This window comes from Schistocerca americana, chromosome 1 (assembly GCF_021461395.2).
Source record: "Schistocerca americana isolate TAMUIC-IGC-003095 chromosome 1, iqSchAmer2.1, whole genome shotgun sequence".
NCBI classification, from domain to species: domain Eukaryota; kingdom Metazoa; phylum Arthropoda; class Insecta; order Orthoptera; family Acrididae; genus Schistocerca; species Schistocerca americana.
The window spans coordinates 209,692,836-209,716,270 of record NC_060119.1 but is presented as its reverse complement, the minus strand read 5'-3'; the positions used below and the strand labels follow the sequence as shown (position 1 = coordinate 209,716,270).

Here is a 23,435-nt window from a genome sequence, read left to right as displayed (position 1 = left end):
AACAATGGAGAGATTGGAAGTGTGTTTGATGAGATAAAGGAAATGTTACAGATAGTTAAAGAAGATAAAAATTTAATTGTGATGGTGTCTGGAATTCAATAGTATGAAAACTAAGAGAAGAAAAAAATAATAGGAGAATGTGAACTGCAGAAATGAAATGAAAGAGGTAGCTGTTGAGTAGAATTTTCCTCAAAGCATAATTTAATCATCACTAACACTTGGTTTAAGAATCAAGAAAGAAGACTGTACAAATGGAAGTGATCTGGGGACATTGGAAGGTGTCAGATTGAAACTATTATAACAACACAGAGACTTCAAAATCAGATTAAACTGTAAGACGTTTCCAGGGGCAGATGCGAACGCTTTTCTCTTTACTTTTCTCTACAAGTTTTCTGTTTAATGAAACTCAGCCACCATTTTTCTGATCCCATAGTGGGCTTAGCTCTTATGTAAATAGTCAATCAATTTGTCTATATGTTATTCATAGAAACATAGTTTCCAGTCTAACTTATCTAATGATTTGTGAGTAATGTAATAATGTCTTTCTCCTTGGTATTCATCTGAATTATATTGCTGTTTGATTATTTCAGTTTTGTATCTTCATTTTGCTCTCTTTGCATATACTTACAAATGACACTAATTAATTTCTCATCATGCAGTCCTTCTAAATAAAGCCACTTGATCGCCACTGTACCTTGACCATCAACATTCCCTTTTCCCACTGGCATTCTAAAAAGATTATCAGGCATAATGCTGTCTTTATTTTTTTTGTTTATAGTCCCTGGCATCTTATGGTGTACAATGTACAAAGACATAGAACACATTTTACAGTAACTGTATGGTGATTGTCTGCAGCTCGTGGTCTCATGGTTGCATTCTTGCTTCCTGAGCATGGAATCCTGGGTTTGATTCCCGGCAGGGTCAGGGATGTTCACCTGCCTTGAGACTGGTTGTTTGTGGTGTCCTCATAACTTCATCATCATCATTCATGAAAGTGGCAAGACTGGACTAAGCAAATGTTGGAATTTTGTACGGGCGCTGATAATTGCCCAGTTGAACACCCCTCCAACCAAACTTCACCATCGTCATCTGTATGGTGACTGTTTCATTTTTTATGAAAAATAATACAAACAGTATTAAAGTTAAACACTTTCAAATGCATAAGCTTACATTTATGAGGGCATTAAAAGTAGCTAATAATACAAACAGAATTAAAGTTAAATACTTTCAAATGTGTAAGCTTACATGTATGATGGCATTAAAATTTGCCAAAAGGCTAAAACACACATAGAAGCACTTGACATGTATGACTGAATTAATTTTTTTTATCTACGTCTACATCCATCATCTGCAAACCACCATGAGGTGCATAGCAAAGGGTATGTCCCATTGTACCAGTTATTAGGGTTTCTTCCTGTTCCATTCAGGTATGGAGTATGGCAAGAATGACTGTTAGAATACCTCTGTGCATGTAGTAATTATTCTAATCTTATCCTCCCAATCCCTATGTGAGCAATATGTAGGAGGTTGTAGTATATCCCTAGAGTAATCATTTGAAGCCCATTCTTGAAACCTTAGAATTTCTCAGGACAGTTTACATTTGTCTTCAAGGGTCTGCCACTTCAGTACCTTCAGTAGCTCTGCGACAGTCTTCCAGGGATTAGACTAACCTGTGACTATTCACGCTATAATTCTCTGAATGTATTGAATATCTCTGTTAATCAAACAATGGAAAATCCAGGATGGAATGTAACAATACTAGAGAAGGAAAGTTGCTGCTCACCTTATAGCAGACATGCTGAGTCGCGATATGCACAACAAAAATATTCACACAATTGTAGCTTTTAGCCATAAAGGCCTTTGTCAGCAGTAGACACACACACACACACACACACACACACACACACACACACACACACGCAAACACAACTTGCAAACATGTCTGCAGTCTCAGAGAGCTGAAACCACACTCAGTTCTCTGAGACTGCAGACGTGTGTGCAAGTTGCATATGCATGTATGTGTGTGTGTGTGTGTGTGTGTGTGTGTGTGTGTGTGTATGTGTGTGTGTGTGTGTGCATGTGTGTGTATATGTGTGTCTACTGCTGACAAAGGCCTTTATGGCCGAAAGCTACAATTGTGGGAATCTTTTTGTTGTGCATATCGCGACTCAGCATATCTGTTATATGGCGAGTAGCAACTTTCCTTCTCCAATATCCCTGTTACTCGTATCTGGTACAAGTCCCACACACTTGAGCAATATTCTAGAATCAGTCACACAAGTGATTTGTAAGCAATCTCCTTTGTGGACTGATTGCACTTCCCCAATATTCTACCAATAAACCAAAGTCTACCACCCACTTTACCCGTGACTGAACCTATGTGATCATTCCATTTTATATCCCTGCCAAGTCTTACACCCAGCTATTTGTATGCATTGCCCAGTTCCAACAGTGACTCACTGATGTTGTATTCATAGGAAACTATGTCTTTTTCGTTTTGCGAAGTGCAAAATTTTACATATCTGAACATTTAGAGCAAGTTCCCAATCTCTACACCACACTGAAATCTTATCAAGAACTGACTGACTATTTATGCAGCTTCCCTCAGATAGTACTTCATTATAGATAACTCCATCATCTGCAAAAAGCCTGATTTTACTATTAATATTGTCTCCAAGGTCATTACCATACAACATGAACAGCAAGGGTCCCAAGACACTTCCTTTGGACACCCCCAAAGTTATTTCTACATCTGACGATAACTCTCCATCCAAGATAACATGCTGTGCTCACCCTACCAAAAAGTCCTCAATCAGTCACAAATATCACTTGATATCTCGTATGATCGCACTCTTGACAATAAGCACAGGTGTGGCACTGAGTCAAATGTTTTTCAGAAATCAAGAAACACTGCATCTACCAGGTTGTCTTGATAGCTTTTATCATATAATGTGAGAAAAGTGTGAGTTGGGTTTCACATGATCAATGTTTCCGAAATCTATACTGATCAGCATTGAGGAGGTTATTATGTTCCAGATACCTCACTATGTTTGAGATGAGAATATATTCTAAGGTTCTACAACAAACTGATATCAAGGATATTGGACTTTGTTGTTTGTGGATCACTTCTACTACCATTCTTGTACACGTGTGTGCCATGTGCCTTTTTCCAAGAGTTGGACATAGTTTTTGTTTGAGGGACCTATGGTAGACTATAGTTACCAGAGGGGCTAACTCAGTCACAAATTCAGTACAAAATCTGACAGGGATTCCATCGCACCATGAAACATTTTTCAATTTTAATGATTTCTGCTGTTTCTCAACACCACTGACACTTATATTTATTTCATTCATCTCTTCAGTGGTATGAGGATTTGATTGGGGCAATTCTCTTAGGTTTTTCTTTGTAAAGGAACATTTGAAAACAGAGTTAAGCATTTCAGTTTTTGCTTTGGTATTCTCAATTTCAGTTCCTGTCTCATTCTCTAGGGAGTGGACACTAACTTTGGTGCCACTAATGGCCTTTATATATGACCAAAATTTTTTTGGGTTCTGTGAAAGATCACTCGACAATATTCTACTATGGTAGTCATTGAAGGCATCGCGCATTGCTCCTTGACAGCCAAATGTATTTCATTCAGCATCTCTCTATCTGTAACCTTATGCTTTGTTTTACACCTATCATGCAGTATCTTTGGTTACTTGAGAAGTTTCCTTACAGTGACTGTATACCATTGATGTTCCCTCCCATTATGAGCTGTTTTACTGAGTACATATCTGTCCAGAGTGTGTGCTCAACTATTATTTTAAATCTGAGCCAGAGTTCCTCTAAATGCCCCTGACCTGCGCTGAAAATTTCAAGTTCCTCACTGAGAAATGACACTACTGATTTTCCACCTAGTTTACTGAAAAAATATTTTCTGCTTGTTTTAGTTGTTCTTGTATTGGATTGTATTGTATGTTAACCAGGGACCTAGAAATGACGGAGAGGCTCCGTCCCCTCCGCGACTGCACTGGTCCACAGCCCCACGACGACTACCGCAGTCCTCTTCACACCTCCGCCACCCCACACCGAACCCAGGGTTATTGTGCGATTCGGCCCCCGGTGGACCCCCCAGGGAACGTCTCACACCAGACGAGTGTAACCCCCATGTTTGCATGGTAGAGTAATGGTGGTGTACGCATACGTGGAGAACTTGTTTGCACAGCAATCGCTGACATAGTGTAATTGAGGCGGAATAAGGGGAACCACCCTGCATTCGCCGAGGCAGATGGAAAACCGCCTAAAAACCATCCACAGACTGGCCGGTTCACTGGACCTCAACACTAATCCGCAGGGCGGATTCGTGCCGGGGACCAGGCACTCCTTCCCACCCAGAAAGCCGTGCGTTAGAGCGCATGGCCAAATGGGCGGGCTTAGTCATCCTTTGTACTTTGGTAATCATTGTTACCAAAACTGTGTCATGGCCACTGATAGGTTCAATGTGGGCATCCTTAAAGACATCATGTCTATTTGTTGCCAATATATTTCCATCATGAGTGGGATTCCTATCTGTTCTAAGTAGTTTTCAGAGAAGGCATTTAGTAATGTTTCACATGATATCTTATCATGCCCACCACTAACAAAACTCTAATTTTCCAAATTAACTGTTGACTGATTAAAGTCTCCACTGGTGATTATAGTATGGTTTGGGAACTTATGTACAAGTGAACTGAGGTTTTCTCTAAAGTTTTCAATTACATCGGAGATGAATCTGTTGGGTGATAGAAGGATCCAGTTATCATTTTATACCCACCCCTGATACTGAGTCTTGCCCAAACAGTCTAACTTGCAGCTTCAATTTCTATCTCAGTGGATTTGAGTTTCTTGTCTACTGCAACAAATACCATCTCTATTTCGTATTTGCCTTCCTTTTGATATATACTTAAATTTTGCCCAAAATTCTCAATGTTATCAATGTCAGGTTTCAACCAGCGTTCTGTGCCTAGCATTATGTAAGGTTCACTGCTTCTCACAACCACTTCAAACTCCAACACTTCACTGCGAATTCTTCGGCAGTTTACAATTAGGATTTTAATACTCTCACTTGTAGGAGGCATTGCTTCCAATTTTATACTGATATTCCTGGGTTTTCTACAGCTATCATTATCTGGATTGGATGGAGAGTCACCTAATCTAAAAAAACTCTTATATGCACCCCACACACAGTCAGCTACCTGAGTAGAAGCCTCTGATGTGTAGTGCACCCCTGTCCTATTTAGGAAGCCCTATAGTTCTCAGCTCTATGGTGCAAGACCAGGAAGCCAATGCCTAGCTTGTCACAGAACCTTCCAAGTTTCTGGTTCAGTGCTTCCACTTGACTCAGAACCAATGAACCACAAACAGTTCTTGAGACAATGCTGCAAATTATGAGCTTTATTGAAACTCAGCACCCAAGGCTGGTCTCCTCAAACTCCTCTGCCAGTCACTGGAATGGCCCAAGTATGACCTCTGATCCCAGACAGCAGGCATCATTTGTAATGTGCGCCACAATCTGCACTTGGTTGCAACCTGTTCCATCAGTGGCTGCTGGAATAGCCTCAACATGTTGAAGGCAGACACACTCAGTGCACTTGATGTCCTTTCCTCATCCTTGCTGCCATTTCCCTAAGAGGTACGGTACCACCATTTGCTGTAAATTTGAACTGCCGACAATTCATAGACCCCTACCCTTTATCGTTTGCCTCCTTCTGATACTGGGCAAAACAAAGGTGAAATGAGTCCCACTGGCTCAGTTTCAGTTTCGAAAGACAGCACCTCAAACTTGTTGGTTAGAGGGATTGGTACACCACCCTGAGTCCTCCCTGACCCCCATCCACCCTCTGCAGGGTGCCTAGATCTGCCATTGACACGCCATTTGCAGTCAAGTGGACAGGTAATCACAGTCTGCAAAGGAGACAGGATGCACAAGAGAGGATAGTACTTGAGGTACCTTTGGTATAGATATCACAAATACATGACTCTTGGGAGCTGTTCCAACACACTGATTCACAACAGCTGCCAATCATTTGCAGTATTCAGGGAGATTTCCAGCTGCTTGCAAATGTCAACCAATTCAACCTGTGTCTGAGAACAGCATTCACAATGAGGCTGCATTGTGGCTGGTGCAGCGTATTACAAGGCAGTGAAGAAATAAATTAAAATTAAAGCTGCTGATTATCTTTTAATCTGTTGAGCTAAGAAGTTGCTAATTTCCTATACGAATTGAAGCAGATACACAAAACGAGATTTCTCTTAAGGCAAAACAAAAATCTGTGGTAATCATTACCAGTTTTCTAAAACGTTTTGACATTGAATATAGCTGTTAGCAAACTCACAAACACATTTCATTTATGATAAATGCATATAATATATGAGGCCTCTCCTCTTTAAGGGAAAACTGGATGTAACACAATGTTAGTTAGAAAATCTGCTACAATAACAAAATCACAAATGCCTAATCTGTTACAGATTGCTCATAGATTATGCAAAGGACAATGGTACCTTCCTAAAATTCACTGATATAGAATGAAATTCAGGGGTGATGTATTAAATGCGCAAAGAAAGTTGACACTCGGCGCACTAGCTGATGAGAGTGGTTGTAAATGGGGAATTACTCTGGCTGAACTGTGAACACAAATGTTGATTTTCTACAAATTAAATTACGAATCCGAAACACTCGTACCGCTAACTTACGAAAATATAGTTTTGTAAACGTCCGAAAATTCTCAAACCTATTTCTCACATTATTGGGCAAGAAACTGGGGAAACATTGTTTTGAGCATGGATAGACCTACTGTCCTCAAAAATTAAAAAACCACATACACACTCAATTTAGTTTAAGCCTAAAATTGGCGATATCAGTACTAGTTTATTGTGGCATTCACGAATATTCTGAATAACTGAACGTAAGTATTGAACAGATTTTTCACTTAACTGATTCTGGGCACAATTCTACACTGGCTTTGTGTTGAGGAAGAATACTGCGGCGTAAGTTTACCTCGATCAAAATCGCTGATATGTGCATCACCAACAAAGCACCATCTTCTGCCTGTTACAGCTAACAATGCAAATTTATAAAACGTAATAATAACAGTATTAAAGTTAAAAATTTTCAAAAGCATAAACTTACACGTATGATGGCATTAAAACTTGTCAAAAACATAACACCCATAGGGAACAGTTTACATATACGACACACAGCTAAATGCACATAGGTGGCAACTTACATTTGTATGGGAATGTATAATAGAACATGAAGAAACATTAATTTATGTGGGCTTACAATTCATGATGGATATTAAGAAATCACAATAAGTACAAACATATGGGCTTATTTCTCTACAGTGCCATTTATTTCAGTATATGAAACAAGATTAAGAACAGATAAAAATAAATTTAATGTGTTATTTGATGATTTGAGAGCTTGTGTTCTTACTTTTTTGGCAAGGAATTTTGGAGAGCTAGTGTAAATGTAAATTTTAAGTATTCATAGTAGAGTAAAAGGAGTCCATGACAAGTAGTTCTTTTACTTTTTTCTTGACTGATAGCCCTTCACTATTTCTTATGGTCGTAGGAAGTTTATTTTACAGCTGAGAATATGTATTACTGACACCAGCTTGACACCTAAACAGTCTCTGATGCAACAGATGAATGTTCAGATTTGTTCATGTATTGCGACCAAGTATATCCCTATTTATTGAAGAGGTGCATGTTTTCTTTTTTTTTTTAACATATATGACTGTTTCATTACATAAATTCAAGGTACTGGCAAAATTTTCAGGTCTTTTAAAACTGGTTTTGCTGACGACATAGGATGTTCTTGTTTCATTACCTTTAACAGCATTTTCTGCATTATTAAGATTTTTTGTGATGCCCCCAGAGGGGATGCCAATTCAATTCAGTTCAATTTATTATCATCCATTTTATCATATACATGACATAGGAATTGTGATATGGAATGAGAGAGAGCACAATTTATATTTTTAACAATTAAGGGGAATAACATTTTCTTAATTTATGTACACTTTACTTATTTTGTCTTCTTTTCACACGCAAGACGAAAGAAACAAAGGATTACACAACAAAGTCAAAAGATGAGCACTATCTGTTTAGATAACAAAGAAACTCATTAACATTATAGAAACTTTGACCTCATAGTAGCCTCTTTAACTCTTATTTAAATATATGTGAGTTTTGTATTTTTTTATTTCTTTTGGTAAGGCATTGAACATTATTTTGGGTAGATACATCACACTATTTTGGTACAGGGTTTTTGAATGTATGTATCTATGGAAATCAAGCCTGTTTCTGGTTTGATAGTTGTGCACTTCACTGTTTAGAGAAGAGAATTCTTGATTTGACTTGACAAAACAAACTGATTCATAGATGAATAAACTAGGGAGGGTCAAAATTTTCAACTCCCCAAAGAGCCCTCTACATGGATCTCGGGATAGTGGATTCAGTGGCAAGATGATGCTGGTAGGATTGTGTGGTGACAGGATGCACCAAAATCAGGTGAAATTAAATGGTTCTTCATGCAGAAAGTGTAAAAAAACGCATAGTCAAAGGAATTCGGTGCATTAAGTGCAACTTTTGGTTACACGAGAAGTGCGCAAACGAGTGTCTGAAATTTATGAATGATGATATTCAGTGGACATGCCTCAACTCTATAACTGATGAGAATGCGCAATCCGCACTAAGTTCTCATGACAAAATTATTCATGTTCTTCAAAGTGACATTGATGATCTGAAAGCAGAACAGACACTGCTAAAACAGGAAAATATCGCATTGAAACATAAAGAAAGTTGTGTAAGCCTATTTGAAAAAATTCCAGTATTAGATGGACTTACATTGGAAAATATGCGGTGTGATACAGCTAACAAATGACGAAAAAATTCAGCCATCTTTAAGAAAGAAAAAGAAACTGAAGATACGAAAGAACCAAACAAATGTAAGTGGAACAGCATAACATACAAAATGGCAGAAAGAAGCATTATTATAAGACAGAAAGTGAATTTTTTATTATAGGTGACTCATTGTTGAAAAACATAATCATTCCAAACTCCGAAATCGATGTTTGACCAGGAATCAGGACACATCAATTGTATGCACACCTAAGCTACGTCTTAAACTGAAGAGAGAAAGCAGCACATAGGCTTAACAGAAATGCAAAAGGTGTTTTTATTGATGTGGGACCAAATTCACTTCAAAACAACAGCGAGGAAGAAATTGTAAGCCACACAAGAAACCTCATCCGAACGGCCAGAAGAGTCCACTCGAATTTCAGAATAATAATAACTGGCATTGTGTATAGGAGACTGGTGAGTGATAGCCATGTACAGAGAATAAACAACAATATTAAAGAACAGTGCAATAAAGTAGGAGTCGTTTTCATTGATTTCAACAAATTTCTAAGTGCAAAGTGTCTTGCCAAAGATGGCCTACATCTGAATAGGTTTGGTTCAAAAATATTTAGTAAGATGTTGATATAGGTCATAAAAGATAAGGGAAACTGATAAGTAGTGATGGGGGTGAAAAAAGATGTGTAGCATTAAGAAAGACAAAAGCAAACCATTATCTGGCAAGAAATGTGCTAAAGCCCGTAACTAATAGTCAAAGTAGATATGTTATCCACTGGAATATGAATGGTTAAAAACATGCTTCAAACAATAAAAGCTCCAAAATAGATGAACTGGAAATATTTCTGTCAGAATGAGCAAATATTAGAGTTGTTTGTTTAAATGAGCACTGGTTTAATGAGGACACAATTAAAATTTTAAACAAAATAGGGAACTTCAGATTAGCAACTAGCTTTTGCAAAAGAAACAAGTCATGTGGAGGCTCATGTATATTTTTACGTAGTGATGTAAATTATGAGACCAGAAACTGTTTAAATTATTTAAATGAAGAACATGTGTTTGAGAGCTGTTGTGTAGAAATAGTGGACTCACTAGCAAGTGTTGTTATTATAGTGATATAAATTATGAGACCAGAAACTGTTTAAATTATTTAAATGAAGAACATGTGTTTGAGAGCTGTTGTGTAGAAATAGTGGACTCACTAGCAAATGTTGTTATTATAATCTCATACAGAATTCCAGGGACGTCAACAACAGAAATAATTTCCTGAGCTTCAAATTATGGTAGAAGACCTTTGTAGAGAAAAAAACTGTAATAGCTGCTGATTTTAATATTGATGTCATATGTGATAGTAGCTACGCTTCAGGATTAGCTGGCTTAGTAAAGAAATATGGTTTCAAATTGAATTTCTTTCAATCTGCCAGAGACAATGGGCAATCAGCAACCTGTATTGACAATGTTCTAACTGATTATGTATATTACGATGTGTGTACATTTCGTCTATGCAGCAATAAAATAACAAATAAAGTGGATGACCCAGGGCATAAAAATTTCCAGTGTAAGGAAAAGGCAACTGCCCAGAGAACTAAAATACGAGGGTTATTCCAAAAGTAAGGTCCGGTTATAAAAAAAAATCAAAACTAAAATGTTTTTTCAAAACAATTGTTTTATTTACATTCCTTACATCTTTATCTATTTTTCTACATAACTTCCATACTTATTTAAACATTTGTCACATCGTTCAACAAGCTTTTGAATGCCCATGTTATAGAAATCGGCCGCCTGTGACGATAACCAGTCCTTAACTGCTTCTTTCACTTCATCATCTGTGTCGAAGCGCTTGCCGCCGAGAAACTCCTTTAAGTAACGGAACAGGTGGAAATCACTTGGCGCCAGGTCCAGACTGTAAGGAGGGTGGTCCATCTGTTCCCATCCAAATTTCTTGATCAGAGCTTGCGTTTCATTTGCAGTGTGGGGTCTGGCATTGTCATGCAACAACAAGATTCCAGACGACAAAAGACCACGTCGCTTATTCTGGATTGCACGTCGAAGTTTAGTCAGGGTAGCGCAGTAGGCGGCTTTATTAATCGTTGTTCCTCTCTCCATAAAGTCGACTAACAATACTCCACGTCTATCCCAGAACACAGTCGCCATAACCTTACGTGTTGAGATTGTCTGCTTTGCCTTGACCTTGACTGGCGATGATGTGTGACGCCATTGCATTGACTGACGTTTAGACTCTGGAGTGATGTGAGAAACCCATGTCTCATCCCCTGTGACAACATTGTCTAAAAGACTGTCACCTTCCTTATGATATCGCTCCAAAAAATCAAGAGCAAAAGCCATTCTTTTCATTCGTTGGGGCTCAGTAAGCAGCCTGGGAACCCTACGGGCACACAATTTGTGAAACTTCAAATGTTCAGACACAATTCTGTACAAAGTTGTTCTACTCACATTCGGAAAATGCATGTCTACGTCTGTAATAGTGAATCGGCGATCTTCACGAATTTTTTTGTCAACCGCATTGACCAAATCGTCTGAAATCACTGATGGTCGGCCACACCGTGGTTCATCGTGCACATTATCCCGTCCTTCATTAAAAGCTCGCACCCACTTGCGCACTTTACTGTCGCTCATTATGTTAGGACCGTACACTTCAGTAATCTGCCGATGGATTTCCGCCGCTGAATTGTTTCTTGCAGACAAAAACCGTATCACTGCCCTTACTTCACAATCGGCGGGCTGATCAATTGTCTTAAACATTGTAAAGTGACACTGTGAACTACACTCAGCAACAGTAACAAAGCGAATGGCGGCGTTTGACGTGCAAGGCTTGCCGGGAGTCGGCGCGGATGCGTGTTTTGTCATTGGCGCCAAATTTCAATAGTTACGGCGAATCGGACCTTACTTTTGGAATAACCCTCGTATAATGAAGATATTGATTTCATTAAATATGTTAGGTTTTATAAAACCATATTTAACAGACATTCAATAAAAATTTTCTGGGTTTGTGACCACATTGTCAGTGCAAGTAAAACTACCGACGTTTCGATCCCTCTGCAAATGACCTTTTTCAGGATGTTTTTATTTACCGCTGAATGAGAGAACTTTGTTTCTTATATACCTGCAGACATGGCTGTTACCTAATTCTGATAGGCTGTTTAGGTTGAAGGGGAGGGATGTTAAAAGTCTTTATTGGAATTGTTATTATTTCTTTTCATTGGTGGAAACCCAGCATTTTGATTGGTGTTTGCATTACTACTTGTGATTGGTGTAAATCAGCAAATGGAAAACCAGGTGGCAACTGTGAGGGTGCGTTGTTATCCTGCTTTCTGGTGCCGGCCAAGGCGCACCCATACTCTATGTACCTGCGGCATCTGCGGTCTCCCTCACGCCTGTATGTGTTGCTTCACGTGAGCTGTCATAGCTATCATCCCGTAGCCAAGACGTCAGAATCCATTACCCGTATTCTCTGTTCATGTTGGCTGGTTGCTTAGCTATTTCTATTACTTCTCTAATCTTCTTCCTGAAAGTAAGTGGTTATTTCACCAAAATCAGTCTGTTTGCCACACTCATCCTGGTGTTCTGCCACAGCTGACTTGATGTGCTGTCTTAGTCGGATATATCTTCCGTGTGCAGATATCCATGTGTTGATGGTTCGCCCCATCTTGTCTATATACACTAATCCACATTCACACCTGATTTCATAAACTGCAGCAGCATTTAATTTGTCAGCTGGATCTTTCATTGTGCGAAGAACATCTTTTATTCTGTTGCTTCAGAAAATTGGCTTGATGCCTGCTCAGCAGAGAATTTTGCCCAGTGACACCTTGAACATATGGTAATAGAGCAATATTTTTTGCTTCCTTTTGCTCTCCTCTATTGCCTTCATTCTTTGTTGCCACAGTTTTATCTATTTCTTTCATTCCATAACCATTGGCACAAAAAATGGACTTGAGGTTTTATAGTTCAACCTTTAGATGTTCCTTATTGCTGATCCTGTGAGCCCTCTAAGTTAAAGTGTGCAGGGCGGATTTCTTCTGCATAGGGTGATGACTGGAAGAGGCATACAGGTACCTGTCAATACTGGTTGGCTTCCTATATACTCTATGGCTCAGTTTACCATCAGGCTTTCTGCAAACATCCACGTCGAGGAAAGGCAGCACCCCATTCTTTTCTATCTCCATAGTGAATTGGATTCTGCTGTGCGGCTGGTTGAGGTGTTGGTGAAAATTTCATAGCTTTTTCTCTCCATGCAGCCAGACAACAAAAGTGTCATTAACATATCGGAGCCAACATTCTGGAATTAATGGTGCAGACTGGAGCACTGTTTCTTCAAATGCTTCCATAAATATGTCTGCCGCAAGAGGCGAGAGGAGGGAGCCCATAGGCCATGCGGTTCTAGGTGCTTCAGTCTGGAACCGAACGACCGCTACGGTCGCAGGTTCGAATCCTGCCTCAGGCATGGATGTGTGTGCTGTCCTTAGGTTAGTTAGGTTTAAGTAGTTCTAAGTTCTAGGGGACTGATGACCTCAGATGTTCAGTCCCATAGTGCTCAGAGCCATTTGAGGGAGCCCATAGCTAAACCATCTGTCTGCTCATTAAATTCCCCTTTCCATCTGAAATAGGTGGCTCACCAGATATTGGAGCTTTGGAGCCAGTTCTTTTGCTAGGCTGTATGTCAGTGAATTAATGGTGCTCACAATCAGTCATAAAGGTAAGGCCTCTTTATGGACCTTCAGTACACCATATATTCTTCATGGCCGTGGAACTTGTTGGATGAGACTTCTGGCGGTGTCGGAATTCATTCTAGTTCACTTTAGCAGTGCATGTGTCGATCTGATTATCTTGGCCATCGGATTCCCCTTAAGTATCATAAATCTCAGAAGATCCTCCATTCGTTTGTTATAATCTTCAGTGTCCAGTGCAACAGTTGCATTTCCCTTGCCTCCTCGTGTTATTTACTAAATGAGAGCTGTTCTTCAGTTCCGTGAGAGCATGATTTTTCTCCTTACTGATATTTTGTTTCAGAGACTTTGCGTGGGTCAGTACCCATACTGTTTCTTGTTTAATCTTCTCTTCCTCAGTTTGTGGTAACTGACAAGTCAAAACCTCAACAGATTTGATGATTTTTTTCTTTTGGGATTCGTTATGGTGCGACAGCAAAATTCATCCCTTTAGCCAGAATTTATGTGGCTGCATTGCTTAAGATGTGGATGGAAAGGTTATCCACCGTCCGTCAAGCGTCCAACATCAGTCATTCCTTGGTGGTTTTCTGCTGCAGTTTCTCAAACTTCCTCATCTGTTGGATGGCGGTACTATCGCTCGAGGTTGTGGCCTGTTGAAAGGTTAACATGTTGATCATCTCCCAGTCATCCTTGCTTTCCAGCAAGGAAAAGGTGCAGTTGATAAAGTTTCCTGTTGTTTGTGTCGAAACTTACTCGAATGTGGTGGATCCTTTCCTGTAACAAAGATTTGCTGGCTTGTACACAGATATTCTTTGCCACGTTCCATTTTATATGGGACGTCAGCCATAAGAATGGCAAGACCATTCAGCAGTTTTCGATCTTCTTAGCCGCAGCGTTTCCAACCGCCTGATGTTCCCATAGACTTCCTGCCCATACAGGTTAGTTAAATATAAATGTAGACTTCTGCAGCTGTTGTCACATTCAATAAAATTTTTGTGGATTTGTGACCGCATTGACAATATATATAAAACTACTGACGTTTCGGTCCCTCTTGCAAGCGACCTTCTTCAGGGTGTTTTTGTTTACTGCTGAATGAGAGAACTTTGTTTCATATATACCTGCAGACATGGCTGCTACCTAATTCTGATAGGCTGTTTAGGATGAAGGGGAGGGAAGTTAGAAGTCTTTATTAGAGTTTTTATTATTTCTTTTCATTGGTGGAAACTCAACGTTTTGATTGGTGATCACATGATGCAGTTCAAAAGCAAACAGCCAACATATGAGCAGATTAAGATTGTACACAACAACCAAGATATAGAAGAAGCTGACTCAGACAAATTCATAGTTTTAAATGTAGATAAAAATTTGAACTAGCAGGCACATGTTGAATACCTAGCAAACAAACAGTGCAGCTTTGCATTTGCAATGCAAATAGTATCAACTGCAACTGACATGAACCATGTCAACCATTATACAGAAAACTTAAAATATTAACTCTGCTATCCTTATACATATATGAGATTATTATATTTTTGTACACCAGACATAAATTATTTGAAGGAAACCATTTTGTCCATTCACATGATATGGTACTAGAAACAAAGAAAATTTTATGCTCCTTAGCCACCGCCTCAGACTGTATGAACACGGACCTCAACATATGTGAATGAATATTGGTAATAAGTTAAAAGGGAACAAGTTGATGTAGATGAATTTAGGCCCACTTAAAAGAAAGCTATATGAAGTACGCGCACTAAAGTGTTATTACTCAGTGGATGAAGTCATCAGGACACAGTGGAAATTTCAGCTAGATACAGTGTGTTACATATTCCAATAAATATCCTTATAGTGTTATTACTTATTGTAGTGCTATTATTTATTAATGTAAAAATCATTGTAACTGTATTATAAATTTTTGAGATTTCTCCTGTACGCAAACCAAATGGATTGCAAATATATGTCATGAGATGAATAAAACACAATTCACAGTTCTGTAGGCAACACCCTTGAGAACATGAATAGCTCTCTTTTGGAGCTTAAAACAACTTTTTGTGAAACCTGTATTCCCTCAAAATATAATATATCTTGGATAACTATGTATGTAAGAATAATAGGCACATATTACCCAAAATTGCAGTTTTCTTAATATATAACAGTACTTACTAATTTTTTTATTCAATAGTTTCAACATGTTTTCCCATCTTCGTTATTGTTCAGCCATACACATAAAATTTTTGTAAAAGAAGTTTGTTCTATTAGACATTTCCCAATCTCTACTCTTATGTTATTTTTTATTTTGGTCCTCATGCGCCTAAAATTCATCCAAGTGTTCGTTTTTTTCATTTATAATTAAGTAATTGTTGTTGATCCATTCAGTTGCCTCATTCATTGTTGCAGTTACTTTTTCTTTGTTATCAGCTTCACTAACTCCCTTGACAAAAACGCTCATATCATCTGCAAAAAGTACTGGTTCTGCTCTTGTTAGATGGTTAGGGAAATCATTAATAAAAACTAAGAAAAGCAGAGGGCATAGTACAGAACCCTGGGGTACACCACATATGACTTTCTGATATGTTGAGTAATGTTTTGTGCCATTATGTATTATTTCAACACTTTGATATCTGTTGATAAGATCAAAACCTGCTGTCCAAGGAGTCCATAGCAGTACAGTTTCTCTAGCAAAATATCATGGTTGATGAGGTCAAATGCCTTGGATAGATTTAAAAATATTCCACAGTTTAAGTCCTCATTATCCATTGCAGTTAAAACCTGTTCCAAGAAGTGATATACAGATGTTTCTGTAGACCTGTTTTTCCTGAACCAATTCTGTGCACTGGTTAGAATTTTGCATTTGTTTAGGAAACTCAACAGTCTCTTGTACATAATCCGCTCAATAACTTTAGCAAAATCTGATAGCTGTGATAATGTTCTATAATTTTGTATGGTATATGGACAGTCTTTTTTTTATAATGGCTTTATTAGTTATTTTTTAATTGTAGAAGGGAATTCACCAGTTTTCAATGGTATAATCAACATCTCCACTATATGGTGAGTAGCAATCTATCCTTTTCATATTATTGACAGTATAACATGAGTTATTTTCAGGTACAGTTCAGCACTATTGTGAAGAGGCATAGGGAAACTGTAGAAAATTTTGTTGATAGGATGTGGAAATGTAGTGAACATATGTGCAAGATAGGGCATAGAGATTCAGTAAACACAGTCTTGTTGCAAGAAACTGAGCAAAGGGTTCTCAATACTTTTCTGAATGGATTGCTGTTAGGCATGTCAAGGAAGATATGTAAAGGTGCACCAAAGTATCTGTATTCTGCTGTTAAGTTAGCAGTGGAATGCAAAGAAATTGACACGGAAGCAGTTGTACGAGATAGACATAAGGTAGGTATTTTCTGTGAATGTCAAGTGTCACAGATGTGGCCAGAAAGAGCATTTACAGAGACAGTATCACCAGCCACATGGTAGTAGAGGGAGTGGAATACATCAGCAGCAGAATTTTGGTAATGGAAGGGATGGTAATTACCCATTAATCTCAAGAGGGACACCAAAGTTCACCTAAAGATGTTCATCTTAAAATTAGATGGAACAAATATGTATGCAGAGGTGGAGCATATTGTAAGAGATGTTGTAGGTGGTAAAGAGTATAAGTTTTTGTTGGACACACGGACACTTGTGTCAGTGCCAATATAGACTTAGTGGGTCAAAGGCAATAGACCCCACCATGCTATAAGCTATGTGGGGTCAGTGATAATTATATGAGACCATGGGTTTGGTGGAAGCAGATGTTCATATTTGGGCTGTTCGATTTAAGCATGTGAGAGGTACTACTGCTACTGAGTAAGAACTGTGGTATGATTTTGGGGTTACACATTGTGTATCAAAATTGTGGTACAATTAAGCTCTGGCAAAGTACAGTAGCACTTAGTGGAAAGACATTCCTGCTAGGGCAAACAGTTGCCATAGTAGAATTGGAGGGGTATCTAGTGTATTGGACTAACCAGCTGAATTGCATACAATTGGACTAAGGCTTGATTCGCATGACTGCTTGCTATGTGGCACCAGGAAGTTGCTTTGGGTGAATGTGGATCTAGATTCACCTGTGAGTGTGTTATGTGCTGTGAAGCCTCTGAAGGAAGATGATTTACTGGATCCAGTAAGTTGTTTTGTTAAGAGAAGTTTTGTACCCATGCAAATGAGGTATGGTGGAAGAGTGGTAAATATAGATTAATTTTAGCATCAAAGTGGTGAAGTTAAGGAAGATGATGTTAATAGTGAGTTTAGACATTATGGATGAGGGTGAGTGGTACACAAGGAGTGTAAACCACAAGCAATTGCAAGCCACTATTAAGACTGCATTATGTAGGAAAGTGGGGCATCTAAAGGGAACAGAGAGAGAGCAGATGAAGAATTAGTACTCAAATTTGAGGATTTATTTTTTCCGCAGGGTGTGTTGCTGGCAACACCCGTGATCCAACACTGAATACCCACAGGGAACAAAGTGCTGGTTTATTGGAAACTATACTACATTCCTAGGTATTTAAAGACAACTATGGAAGATTTTATTAACCAGCAGTTTGATGATGGAATAATAGAAGAGAGTAATAGTCCATGGGTACAGGAACTGTGGTCATGCCAAAGAACTCTATGTAGGATGTACACAATATAGACTGTGCTGTGATTACCATCACCTGAACAGCAAGACTGTAACAATGGATACCCCATCCCACACATTACTGAGACCATAGATGATTGGGGCAATGATGATATTTCATCAGTTGAAGAGAATGGCATATTGATTAAAAATGCATCTGTAATGTTTCAGAGGTTATTGGAAGGTATGTTGAGAGTTTTGAAACTGCATCAGTATCTAGTTTACTTAGATGATATTATGTATTCAGAAGATAAGAGCAACATAGACAACATCTGAAGGATGTGTTTAAAAAATTGAGGGCTGCACACCTGATGCTGAGCTCAGAGAAGTGCCATTTTGCATTAGAAGAGGAAGGGTAGTTAGTCAAAGTAATTAGAAAACTTTGAGCCAGGACAGACATGGGGCCAGTAAAAGCTGTACAGGCATTCCCAGTACCTAAGTTGATTAAGCAAGTGCAATCTTTTTTGAGGACCTCAAATTACAATAGAAAATTCATGAAAGAGTTTGCTGACATAGCACAACTGTTGATGCAGTTGCTAAGGATAGGTGATTGATTCATATGGACAGAGGAGTGCCATGACACATTTGAAGAAATGAAAAGAGTTTTGACATCCAGCCCAGTTCTAGTATTTTCAGAGGAAGTTTATTCTTTCATGTGACTCATCTAATCATGGTTAGGGATGAGTTTTTTGCCAAGATATTAATGGTGAAGAGTAACGTAACACATTCAGACAGCTGAATGCAGTAGAGAAGAACTATTCAGTGACAGAGAAGGAGATGTTGAACCTCATTTATGGTGTCACATACCTAAGGTATGTTGTGTCAGTATGTAATTTAAAAGTACACATATGAGGTTGTGTATGGCAAAGAAACATAAAACTGGAGAGTCTGTCTGTGAGTTTTCAAAAACAGTATGAAACGAGCATCATACCAGGCCATGAGAGCCTAAGGGATGTCTACCAGCCATCCTGCATCATGTGGTTGCAGTATGGAGGCACATATGGCCATCAACCTGATCTTCGAGCCATTTTGCACACTTTCCAGTCTGTGGAGCCACTCTACCCAGTCAAGTTGCTGCTCAGTCAGCATCATGAAGCTGACCTGTACCAGTCCCCCCACCAAGAAAAAAATCCTTGGCAGTACCAGGGATTGGACTCAGGTCCTTCATGTGGCAGCCATCTACAGTGACCACTCAGCTACAGAGGTGGGAGGGAACTGTGTGAGATATATGGAAATGAATAGTGGGGTGAATACAAAGGTGTTATAGAAGCAAGAGGAACCAGGAATGTGGCAAATTTACTGCAGTATGAGGTAGGGTGATGAGTGATATTATCCAGTCCTTAGATGCCAACAGCAAAGATGAAGAAGTTCATCACAAGGTATCAAGGACCTTATCAGGTGGTGGAGACTACTTCACCAGTTAATGTGGAGCTCCAATTACCAACAAGAACAATAGTGCATGTTAGATGTCTATGACCCTTTTGAGGTAGTCAGAGATGATTCCAAGAGTGTCAAGGGCAAGTGCTCTATCATCTGAATGAAAGGCAAAGGTCCCAAGTTCGAGTCTCGGTCTGGCACACAATTTTAATCTGCCAGGAAAGGTTTCATAACAGTGCACACTCCACTGCAGAGTGAAAATCTTATTCTGGAAACAACCCCCAGGCTGTGGCTAAGCCACGTCTCCGCAATATCCTTTCTTCCAACAGTGCTAGTTCTGCTAGGTTTGCAGGAGAGCTTCTGTGAAGTTTGGAAAGTAGGAGATGGCACACAGTTTTAATCTGCCAGGAAAGTTTCATAACAGTGCACACTCGACTGCAGAGTGAAAATCTCATTCTGGAAACATCCCTCAGGCTGTGGCTAAGCCATGCCACCGCAATATCCTTTCTTCCAGGAGTGCTAGTTCTGCTAGGTTCACAGAAGAGGTTTTGTGAAATTTGGAAAGTAGGAGGCGAGGTACTGGGGGAAGTGAAGCTGTGAGGACAGGGCGTGAGTCGTGCTTGAGTAGCTCAGATGGTAGTGCAGTTGCCCGAGAAAGGCAAAGGTCCTGAGTTCGAGTCTCGTTCTGGCACACAGTTTTAATCTGCCAGGAAAGTTTCATAAAGCGCACACTCCGCTGCAGAATGAAAATCTCATTCAGGAGTCACATATGATCACATCTGGAGAATATGGCGCCCATTGAGGCCTGTGTCGGTGGTCTCTGGGTACCCCAGAGTCAGAATGCAGTCCCTAGAGTGCTCTTTCAGTACAGCAGGAGGGTGTTTTAACACCCTCCTGCTTCAGTGGGGTCAAGATCCGTCATGCAAGAACCACATATTGTTGAAATCGGGGTCACTTTGGATAATGGGGATAAAATCAACTTGCAAAACCTTTACATACTGTTTGGTAGTCACTGTGCCATTAAAGAATATTGCACCAATTGTTCCATGGCTGGACATTGCACACCACACAGTCACCTGTTGAGGGTGAAGAGTTTTCTTGATCATGAAATGTGAATTCTCAGTCCCCCAAATGTGCCAATTTTGCTTATTGATGAACTCGTCCAATTGAAAGTGGGCTTCATTGCAAACCAAATTGTACTAATTCTCATCATGCCCTGCAGCCAACCATACAGTGCGAACAACCTAATGTGAAATGTTCAGAATTTATGACAATTTTATTTCATATAGTTCTGTAACTGTCACCCTGTTGACCAGCCATGTACTTTTACCCTACAATCAGTTGTGTACCTTGAGATGTAACTCATCATTTTAGAGAATTGGTGGGTTGCGGTCACTGTCTTCGTATACAACAGAAGATGATTGTGGTGTTTAATAACTTCTTCTGTTTATTACTTAAGGTTTGGACAGCATATTGTGGGTAAAATGGCATATTAATATGTGCAGGTTATATGAGGTACATGAGGACAGCGTATCTACAAGACGGGATGACAAGTTTAGCATCTCCAATGGCTGTGTGCTACTTGTTCTTAGACCTTGCAGTTTGGAGATGTGTTTAAGCCATGGAAAAATGGTGCTCACAATAGTAGTAGTCACATCACAGAAGCAAAACCAAAAGAAATTTTTTAACTGTCATTCTGACATTACTCATTCTTTGGCGTTTCGCTTTGTCAAACAGTATTCACATTATACTGTCTAATGAGACAAGACATTTGCAATTCAGCAGCTGTAATACAGTTGTAATCTGGCAGGAAAGTTTCACAACAGTGCACACTCCACTGCAGAGTGAAAATCTCATTCAGGAGTCACATGTGTTCACATCTGGAGAATATGGTGCCCATCGAGACCCATGACAGTGGTCTCTGGATACCCCAGAGTCAGAATGCAGTCCCTAGACTGCTCCTATAGGACATAAAACACCCTCCTGCTTCAATGGTGTCACATTTATAAAATACATTTCTACAATACATATGGCTGTTGGTAAATATTGCATCAAGTAATACAGTTGTGTTATACATATCTTATGGATGTTATATGTCTATGTATAAAGAAGTATTAATTTATTGATAATTGAAAGAAGAAATTTTCTTAGTCAGTACAAAGATTTGACAAGGTTTCCAGCTTTCTTTCACCCTTTAGCACTGAATACACCACAGAGGAAAAGAAGTCTGTTAAGAAGATCAGAAGCATGGTTATTTGGTTCTGATCAGCAGGTCTGAATCATAGCATAGGTGTCCACAGAAACTATTTTATGTACTGTCTATTGATGAGCTAAGTAGGCAGGTTAAAAAACACTTCAATACACACACACACACACACACACACACACACACACACACACACACACACACACACATTTTTGTATGTTGTTATATGTGTTATTGTTTATATTCCTATTAAATTCTACTGTTAATTTCCATATTCTGCTGTTCAAGTATTTACAGGTGAATTACTTTTTGTTAACATGTTGAGTTTTGATTATATTTGGCATTCACTTGCAGGTTCATACACGTACACATACTGGGGAGCGACCATACCAGTGTCCTCGCTGTGGACGACGATTTACACAAAAGGGCGATATGCTTAAGCATGCGAGATCCCATGATCGCCCAGGGGGAGGACGTGCACCAGCTGCTCCTGCTGCAACATGTGGCACATGTGGGCAGACTTTTGCTCAGCGGAAGCATCTCAAAGCACATCGTTGCCTTCTTGCCACAAAACCCACTGATTCACCTGCAGATATCATTGCCATTGATACTGATGATATTATCACATTTCCAGAAATAACAGTCGTTACTAATGACACTCAAGACTTTGATGTGGGGTATGTGTCATGACCTCCATTGACAGTACACCTTATGATGTGAAAAGTGCATAATTCCTGGGGATTCCACCAAAGGGGTCTGTGTATACTCCTCTAACGGAAATATGTAGGAAATACTATTTTCCACCATTAATTGTGGCCTTGTGAAAAGCAGTGAAAATTACTATAATTTTTAATGTTGTTGAACAATTCTTATTAAGCGCCATGAAATTATACAAAAGACTTATGTAATGCACTGCTACATTGTGACTTAAAGGATGTGTAGCCAGTTTCCGGTATATATTAAGAAAGACTTTACATGAAGTGATTCACTATGCTTGACATTTGTTAACAATATTTGTAATTTCCTTACACAGTATTATAAACTGGATTTCATCAGGCACTTTCCATGTCTTACTTCATGAAGCAAGATGAGCCTCTTGAGTGCATGATGGATGTTGCAGAAACTGAAATCATCATTAAAAAGAATTCTGCTGCAAAACATAATACAACTTCTGTCTTTCATTTGAATGTGTTAATCCACAGAAGCAGAAGCAGATTATTTATAATATTGCCCTTTTGTTATTCTTAATCTTAAGAAATAACTCCTCTTTGACAGTCACAGTAATTGAAAAAATAAACAAGTATTTTTTTTTATATTTTTCAAATACTCAAAAGTGAAGAAATACAGTGACCTGCAAGTGAATGGTGGGTGGCACTCAGGCACACTGAAATACTGTATTAGCTTTCATGCTTCTGTTTTAGTTTTAGTAGAAACACACTAACACATGTACCTGTAGATGAAAGATGATGCACTAAGGTACAATGAAAGATAGTATAAAGTAATGAGCTATTGACCTTCTATACTTGGTGTAGCCACACACACACACACACACCTCTACAGCCACAAAGATGAGCACACTTACTAAGAGTGGAAGAATAATGATGGCTTGAACACTAA

General features: G+C 39.0%; 1 protein-coding gene across 1 annotated transcript in view; it reads left to right on the top strand.

The window, feature by feature from the left end:
• Positions 1-22,953, top strand: part of LOC124619642 (zinc finger protein OZF-like) — a 98,091-nt gene extending 75,138 nt beyond the window's left edge. Inside the window, exon 7 of the mRNA XM_047146201.1 lies at positions 22,173-22,953. Within this exon, the coding sequence (XP_047002157.1) occupies positions 22,173-22,508 (336 nt within the window). The 3' untranslated portion in view covers positions 22,509-22,953. The remainder of the gene's footprint in view (positions 1-22,172) is intronic.
• Positions 22,954-23,435: the final 482 nt, after the last annotated feature.